This window comes from Condylura cristata, unplaced genomic scaffold, assembly GCF_000260355.1.
Source record: "Condylura cristata isolate star-nosed mole 26May11 unplaced genomic scaffold, ConCri1.0 scaffold00032, whole genome shotgun sequence".
Taxonomy (NCBI): Eukaryota; Metazoa; Chordata; class Mammalia; order Eulipotyphla; family Talpidae; genus Condylura; species Condylura cristata.
The window spans coordinates 2275681-2283577 of NW_004567133.1; the positions used below are offsets into that span (position 1 = coordinate 2275681).

Consider the following 7897-nt stretch of genomic DNA (forward strand, 5'->3'; position numbering starts at 1 on the left):
GCAGACCTCTCCTGACCCCTGATGCGCCCGCTGCTCCCCTCAGCAGTGTACTTCATTGATCTGCCTGTTCTGCTCCCCACTCTGTCTCTGATGAACCCTCTCACCTCCCCTGCACCTCTGGCCTACACCACAGTTCTATATGCATAAATAAATAAATAAATCTTAAAAAAAAAAAAAAAACTGCTGGTGAAAAAAGGTGTCCTCAGAGAAGCTGCCCGCTTGCCAGGGTGGCTTAGGCTTGACCTGGCTTTGGCTCAGCAGACTGTGGAGCTAAACAGACGTCTGGCCATGTGCCAGCTGATAAGGCTCTTGCCATTCACTTTCTCTTCTCCGTTCTCCCTGTTCTTACTCCCCCTGTAAATAAATCCTGGTATTGTCCGTTGCCTGCTTTTGAGTCATGTCCTGGACTCAAAAGTATGTGGGTGAGGTCCCACCAACTGGCTCACCCTTGGCCCTTCATGCTTGTCCCAGTTCAGTCATAGACTCAGCTCTGGAAGTCTTCCTCCCTCAAGATGTTGCCCTGTGAAGGTGTTTCGGGCTGTCACCCTAGGTTGTTACTGCCCTGCGCTTGGTCCTGTGACCCCACACAGTCCGCAGGGTGAACTACTGTGGCCAGTCACAACCTAAATCCTAACTTTCAGGATTAACAGAAACTTACTTCCCCTCTTTGAGTGTGTTGCCTCAACTGTGGGATACTGTTAACCTGATTTACGTTGTTTTTAAAGCGGCGCGGTCAACCTACACCGGTGCTAGTAAGTGGCGCGGAATAACCGTTAGCACAAGGGGAAAAGGGGGACATGCCAGTCTAGTAAAGATGCCAAAAATGAATATTATTTTTCAACTCGCAGTTATAAAGAAAAACCCACCTCGCAGCGGACATGGGCGCACCCACGAGCCGCAGGTTTACTGCAGCGTTTTCGGGTCGCGCTAAGAACAGGCCCCGCGAGGGCGAGGATGCCGGGACCGGACCTCCGTCTCCTGAGGGCGCCCAGCGTAAGAGGTTCCGGGCCCAGCCAGGGTCGGGGCGCCCAGGTTCGGGGTCGGGAGGTGCCAGGGTCTCGGGATCCCGAAGCCAGGTGCCAGGTGTCGAGGTTCCGCGCCGCCGGCGACCCGGCCCTACCCGGATCCGCGGCCCCGGCCCCGGCGGCCTCGCCCCCGCCCGAGAGGCTGCGCCGACGCTCATTGGTCGACGACCTGTCGCCTGCTCACGTGACGCGGCAGGTGACGCCACCCGGAAGTCGCCGGGACTCAGGCTGTCGGGCGCGAGCGGCTGGAGCCTGCGGGCTGCGTTTCCCGGCGCGATGTTCACGGCGGGAGCCGAGAGTCTGCTCCACCAGGCCAGGTGCTCCGCACCTTTCCTTTGGGGCGCCTGCTGAGGGGGTTTCGGAGCGGCGCGCGGGGCGCCACACCCGCCGGGCTCGGGGTTGGATGGGCGGGGACGGTGGGACTGGCCCCCGAAGGAGCTGCCTCCCCTGCAGCGTTTTGAATGGAAACGAAGTGGGTAGGAAGGAGCCCGCGGCTGTTTCACTCGAGAACCGCACACCTGGCAGGGGGCGGGTAGCAAGGACCTGTCCTTGCTGCAGGGTCTGAGACCCAAACCACGGAGAGCTGGGGAGGCCTCTGGGAATGGAGCCGTGGAGAGCCCACGGGGTCTGCCCGGCCGGTCCCGAGGGCTTCAGGCAGCCTGGGAGGCTTCTGTGACTTAGAGGGCGGGAGTACGTTGGGTTGAGGACTTGCTTGCCCGCTGTTTCGTGGTGCCCTGTTCTGATGGCCCACTGACTGGCAGCCTTTCCTCGCCAGCTAACCTATCCGGGAAGAAAGGAAAATGTAGGCTAGGACTAAGTCCTTCAGTCCATAAGACATTCTAAGACTTGATGCCCTTTGTTTAACAGAAGAACCTGCAGCCAGAGTCACAAACCTCTGGCAAACTTAACATCAAAAATCAGTGAAGCAAGATCTTGCCTGCAGACTCGGTGCAGGAACAGGACAAGATTCTGGGATCAAACAAATAACCCTTGGGAATCTGTTAGGAATGTGGTGTGGGAATTGTAGCCCGCATCCCACTAAGCCTGGCACAGTTTGTCTTTCCCTTTTTGGGGGCAGGTGGACCAACATTCAAATCCTGACACTCCAGTTCAGATTCTCTTGTATTTAGGGACTGGATTGAATGAAAAACCGGTATCTTTAAATACCTGCCTCTTAACACATGGCACGCTTACCCAAGTTCTTCTCAAGTGACACTAAGACCCACGTAGATTTTCACCTTCTTTACTCAAGATCATAAATTCATGGAAGTAAAGGCAGAGGAATAGACCTTATTTCTGCTTTAGGCAGGTGGGTGGGTTTGGGTACAATATGGTTAACTATCTGTAAATAAAACGTATCAGACAATTCCTCTCTGTTAGGATTTAAAGAAATGTAATAATTATCATTTCTTATTAGTTTTCATTGTGCTTTTAAATTTTATTAAGCCTGTGATATTTGGGAGCACTTGGAAATAGATTTCTGTAGTTTGGAAGTTAGTTTTTGGAGTGTGTTTTAGTTTCTGTAACTTTTTCAGAAGTGGAAAGCACGCATGGAAGGTTATCAGAACTATCTCTTGTAAGATGAAGAATAAAGGAGAAAAGTAGGCCACGAATAAGCAGGAGGGGTATAGCAAGGTTGGGGAGGTTTCCAGAAGGATGAGACAGATCAGAAGCCAACCTTCTGATAATCACTATGGTCATGGTGAGAATCGAATAAGATGTTCCTAAGGCAGCACGTACAGCCTACGACAGGTGCTAGGTAAATGAGAGCACGTAAAAGAACTTGCGGGGAAAAACAAGTGGCAAGTTAACCACTAGGGGAAGGAGTCAGATTATTTCAGGCCACGGGTCTGGGTGAAGGAAGAAGCAAGAGAAACAGGATTTGAAGGTGGTCAGGAAAGGAAAGAGGGTTAGGAATGTTAGCACCTGCAGGAATTTGCATTTGACATGTGTGAGCACCTATTGAAGGGTTTGAATAGGTTGGCTTTTTAGAAAGAATCCTGTGATTTGGAGAATATATTGGCAAGGGATGACTGGGGTGAGAGTTACTATTCTGGGAGAGTCCCAATTACAAGTGCCAGGCCGTCTGGAGGCATCTGGTTGGGCATGTGTAGTTCACCATCAGCCCAGTAGGGTCCTGAATGGATTAGTGGGCTTCAGCCATTGCTTAGGGGAGGTGGGGAGAAACAGGGCCTCCTCCAAAACACCACCTCCCTGCCATCACAGTCATCCCTGGTGCAGTAAACTTGACTGGTATATTACCTTTTTTTTTTTCTTTTTTGCTGTTGGGACTGGAACAGAAACCTAAAAAAGGCTTCCATTTTCATACTTTGTTCAATATCTTACCTGTTATCAATGCATTGTAGACATTTTCTATGAAGCAAATTAAGTTTTAGAAAAAAATTATAAAAGGTTATCCTTACTATATATCATAATATTTATATAGTTAAATAGATAAGATTTAATTCTTGTTCTCAGTAATTAGAGGCTGATTGAAGGAATCTTTTGAAAGTCAACTTATTTTAGACTGAAGTTCCTGACTTTTGAATATGATGCCTAGAATCAATCTGCTTTAGTTCTGTGGCTCCCAGAATAAGAAAGCTGGGCTGCAGGGGGTGTCCATTACTGCGCTTTGTTGTAGCAGATTACGGGGGTGATGGTCCCCTGACAGCCCTGCCTGTAGTCTCCCCAATGACAGGGACCAGTTGGGGTGACCAGTCAGCAAGCTTAGCCCAAGATGCATTGTGGATGGTGGGGTCCTTTGCTTCTGCCACACTCAAGAGTCATTCCATTGAAGCTCAGGGCAGCACCTCTGGGTCCTTGAGCAGGACCCATGCCAGAGTGCCCGCTGTCTCTTCTTCATTTAGGGAGATCCAGGATGAGGAGCTGGGGAAGTTCTGCTCCCGGATCAGTAAACTGCTACAGAAGGAGGACTGGAGGCCGGAAGCCACTGACAGCCTGCGGAGGCTCTTCCTCATCATCTCTGCCACAAAATACCCCAGGAAGTGAGTGTCTGGTCTTTGGGCACTGCAGCCTGGGCCTTGCCCCCAGTGCGGGTGAACCCAGTGCGTGCAGCAAGGTATACCCATGTTCCCTTGGCATTTGAGCCTTACGCCCTCCAAACCAGGGCCGAAGGTCTCCAGATATCTTAATTTCTTGCCACCTATCAAAGGGACCGGGCACCTTCTGGGGGGTGACAGGGAGCAGCAGGGAGTCAGGCCCTCGGTTAGTGGGTGCCCGTCTGCCCACCACGGTCTTGCCTGGCAGGCTGGAGAAGACGTGCGTGGACCTGCTGCAGGCTGCCCTCTGCTCCCCCACCACCTGCCCTGAGCAGCTCCAGGTCCTCTGCGCCGCCATCCTGAGAGAGATGTCGCCCTCCGATAGCCTGAGCCTGTCCTGTGAGAATATCCAGAGCACCCAGCAGCTGAGCCTGACGGCATCTGTGCTTCTGGCCCAGGTGACTGCGGGCAGCTCAGCTGGGGGGTCTCCTTGCAGTCAACAGTTTTAACACTGCTTTGTACCTCCAACATGTGGTTATATCTGGAATGGGCAGCATCGCCCGACTTCCCTGCCACACACACCTGCTTCAGGGGAGGGAGTGGGGACTCTGGGAAGGCTGATTCAGGCTGCAGGGCCCGGGCCGATGCAGCATCCTAGATGCCTGTAAGAGGCGGCATCATGGAATCCAGCAAGGCATGTAGCGGCAACTCAGAACCTGAAGTCCCTTTTCCAGACGTTTCCAGATGTCTCAGACCACCTGTCAGGAACTCAGTAGTGGAGAACACTGGTTTCCAGAGAGGTTCTTGGTAGCGTGGGCCCGAGAGAGAGGCTGGGCTTCGGTGCGCACTGTGCACTGCACCCGCTGGACGTCCTGACGGGCCGGAGCTCGCTGACCGGGCGGGGCCCTGGCCCATGCATGTTGATGGCGGCAGCCGCGCCAGGCTGGCAGCAGCCTGCGTGCAGGCCCCCTTCGGAAGTGCATGAGGCCAGCAGCCGGGGACGCTCCTTCTGTCTCTGGCCTCCCTTCCCGCCTGTACTCACCCCCTTTTTATTTAGATACGAATTCCAGGTATGGTGACCTCTGTGCCTGCCAGTGTTCTCCTGAGGGGAGGACTGCGTCCCTCCTGCGGGGACCTAGAGGCCTCTCTCTGTGGCACCCGCAGCTCTCGGTGCGGCGTCCAGCTGGTGGCCTGGGAGGTTGAACCCTGGGAGGTTGAGCGGCCTCTGTCCCCGCTCGCTGCCGGCCGCCGCTCCCCACCCGGCCCTGCTTCTGCTCCCTGCTCGCGGCTGGGCGTGCATGCAGGAGGCCTACGGCTCTGGGCTTTGTCCCTCTGTTTCCAGTTCTCAGACACATGCTGCTTCCCTGACACCCCATCGGTTTCCTCTGGGCACTAGGCAGGGCGGATGCAGACACTGGGGTGTCGCAGTCCACTGCCCTCATCGGGACCTCATTGTAGCACCCCGCCTTGACCAGTGGTACCTCCCAAGTTGCCCGAGCTTACCCCAGGAAAATCGTGACCGAGAGAGACCCGGGCCCCTTGTTCTTGTCACGCTCAGCCCGTTTTCTTCAGGGGCCCCTGGTGGCCCAGAACCGCTCCTGGGAGGGTTTCTGTCCTCACTGCAGCCAGCCTCATTCCTGGAGGCTCCAGCTCCGACTCGCTGCCGCCACCTTTGTGTCCTTCTGCACCCCTGCAGGTCACAGGCCGACCCTGTGTGGCGGCTCCCCTAGGCTGCGGAGCCTTTAAGCACCAGCTCTGTGGAGAAACCAGCTGCTGCGTCACCCTGTCCCTGACCGCAGAGTGCAGAACTCCATTCCCGGGGCCACAGGCGCTCCCTTCACCCGCCCCTGTGCGGACGTTGCTGGCCTGGGCTTGCCCTTCTGGTATTGCTGTGGCGTCCAGCCTGGACCTGCCTGCAGGAGGTTGTCCAGAAAGGACGGGATGCACTCGGAATCGTGGCCGGACAGTGCCTCACTGCCACCCCTGCTCATCCTGCAGGGTGACAGCGAGAAGGCCAGAGGCGTGGGCCAGCGCGTCTTCAAAGTCCTGGAGAGCCGGCACCCTGAGGGCCCCAGTCTGAGGCAGCTCCTCCCGGTCCTGGGGAAGGTCGCCAGCCTGGCCCCAGGCACCTTCCATGAAGGTACTCACACCCCTGCCTAAGAGACCCATGCACCTCCCTTCCCCCGGGGCCTGGCGGGGGCCTCTGTGGGGACTAGCTGCTTCAGCACTAGGACTGAGGCCAGCCCTGCGGCCAGTCCCGCAGCCTCAGTCATGGGATTTGCAAGTGTCTCAGTGTTCTTCCTCCCCAGACCAGGTCAACCTGCTCAACAAGAGGCTGGTGGACTGGCTCCGCTATGCCAGTGTCCAGCAGGGGGTGGCACACTCCTCCGGAGGCTTCTTCACACCCAGAGCCCGGCAGGTGAGGAGGCGGGAGAGACCCTAGACCCTCGCTGGCCCTGGGTGTCCCTGACCACCACCCTTGCCAGAAGGGTACCTACTGCTCCTCCTGTCTGTCCCTCCATCTGCCCTGGTTCCAGAATGACCCCTTTCCTGCCTCCCTTTTGGGGTGGGGCTTTGGGTCACAGCTCCCCAGCCCAGGGTGCTCTGTTGAGGCCTAGGGCCTATGGACAAGGAGCACGTGTCTGGAGGAGGCCGTATGCTTGACTCAAACCCCAGCATTTGTGTGTCTCACAAAGGAGGGGTGCTCCTTATTCTAGAAGCATCGACAGCCACGCTCAGTGTGGGCAAGCAAGGCAGTGGCCCTTCATGAGAAGCTGAGAGCCCGCGGCCTGTCCTGCCTGGCCCCAGAGCCCCAGCCCCGCCCAGCCCGGGGCCTGCAGCGTGTCTGTCCTTCTCGCCTCTGCAGCCCGGCCCCATCACCGAGGTGGATGGTGCAGTAGCCACCGACTTCTTCACGGTGCTCTCTACTGGCCAGCACTTCACGGAGGACCAGTGGCTGAATGTGCAGGCCTTCTCCATGCTGCGGGCCTGGCTTCTGCACAGCGACCCCCAAGGCGCTGGCGCCCCAGATGCAGGTGGGTGAGGGCACAGGCGTCCGGGCGGCCCTGGATGATGCTGGCCGCCTGGCGGAGCCGGGATGGCTCCAGGAGGCCTCCCAGACACTTGGAGGCGCCGAGGGTCCACTAGTGCAGCCGCCAGCAGGCCTGAAGATCCCCCGAGCTCCTCCGCCCTCCGACTGGAATGTAGATGGCAGGGATCTACACAGCACAAGCCACGGCAGCGGCAAGGGCAAGGGAGCCAGGCGGGGCGTCGGGCCCCACACCTGCCTCTGAGATGTCGCTGCCCCCCACCCTGGGCAGGAGTCTCTGCGTGTGGAGCACCCCCCGTCCTGAGCGCCTTCGTGTCTCTCCGCAGACGACAGGTCGGAGCTGGAGGGCTCCACCCTGTCTGTGCTCTCTGCCGCCTCCACCGCCAGCGGCCTGCTGCCCCCCCAGGAGCGACTGCGGGAGAAGGCCTTGGAGTACTGCCAGCGCCTCATTGAGCAGAGCAACCGGCGTGAGTGTGCCCCCACGCCCCCGCCCCGCGGGAGCTGGGGTCCGGCAGCACTGTCTTGCCGCGTCTGTTCCCACACGTCTAGTTCAGGGAGCCGGGCACGTGAGGCCCCTGTCCAGGCGCCCCAGGACCACGCCCGGCCCAGCGGGCGTCAGCCCCGCCTCACCTCACCCTGGCCACCCCACCCCCCACCCCCGCTCCCGGTTGCGGGTTCGCGCTGCTCCGGCTCCTGGAGCACAGCGCTCTCGGGCTTGCCCCTTTGCAGTCTGACGCACAGATGGTGACTTGCTTCCTCTGCCCCAGGAGCCCTGAGGAGGGGAGACTCGGACCTGCAGAAAGCTGTGAGCCCCGGGCGGGCGG

The 7897-nt window shown here is 57.7% G+C and overlaps 1 protein-coding gene across 2 annotated transcripts in view; it reads left to right on the top strand.

Moving 5' to 3' along the window:
• Nucleotides 1-1244: 1244 nt before the first annotated feature.
• Nucleotides 1245-7897, top strand: part of AP5Z1 (adaptor-related protein complex 5, zeta 1 subunit) — an 11320-nt gene continuing 4667 nt past the window's right edge. For both annotated transcript variants that reach the window (XM_012732046.1, XM_004691642.2), the window contains exons 1-8: nucleotides 1245-1342; nucleotides 3893-4030; nucleotides 4293-4482; nucleotides 6023-6164; nucleotides 6334-6443; nucleotides 6891-7059; nucleotides 7400-7540; nucleotides 7841-7878. In XM_012732046.1, the coding sequence (XP_012587500.1) occupies nucleotides 1302-1342; nucleotides 3893-4030; nucleotides 4293-4482; nucleotides 6023-6164; nucleotides 6334-6443; nucleotides 6891-7059; nucleotides 7400-7540; nucleotides 7841-7878 (969 nt within the window). In that variant the 5' untranslated portion in view covers nucleotides 1245-1301. The remainder of the gene's footprint in view (nucleotides 1343-3892; nucleotides 4031-4292; nucleotides 4483-6022; nucleotides 6165-6333; nucleotides 6444-6890; nucleotides 7060-7399; nucleotides 7541-7840; nucleotides 7879-7897) is intronic.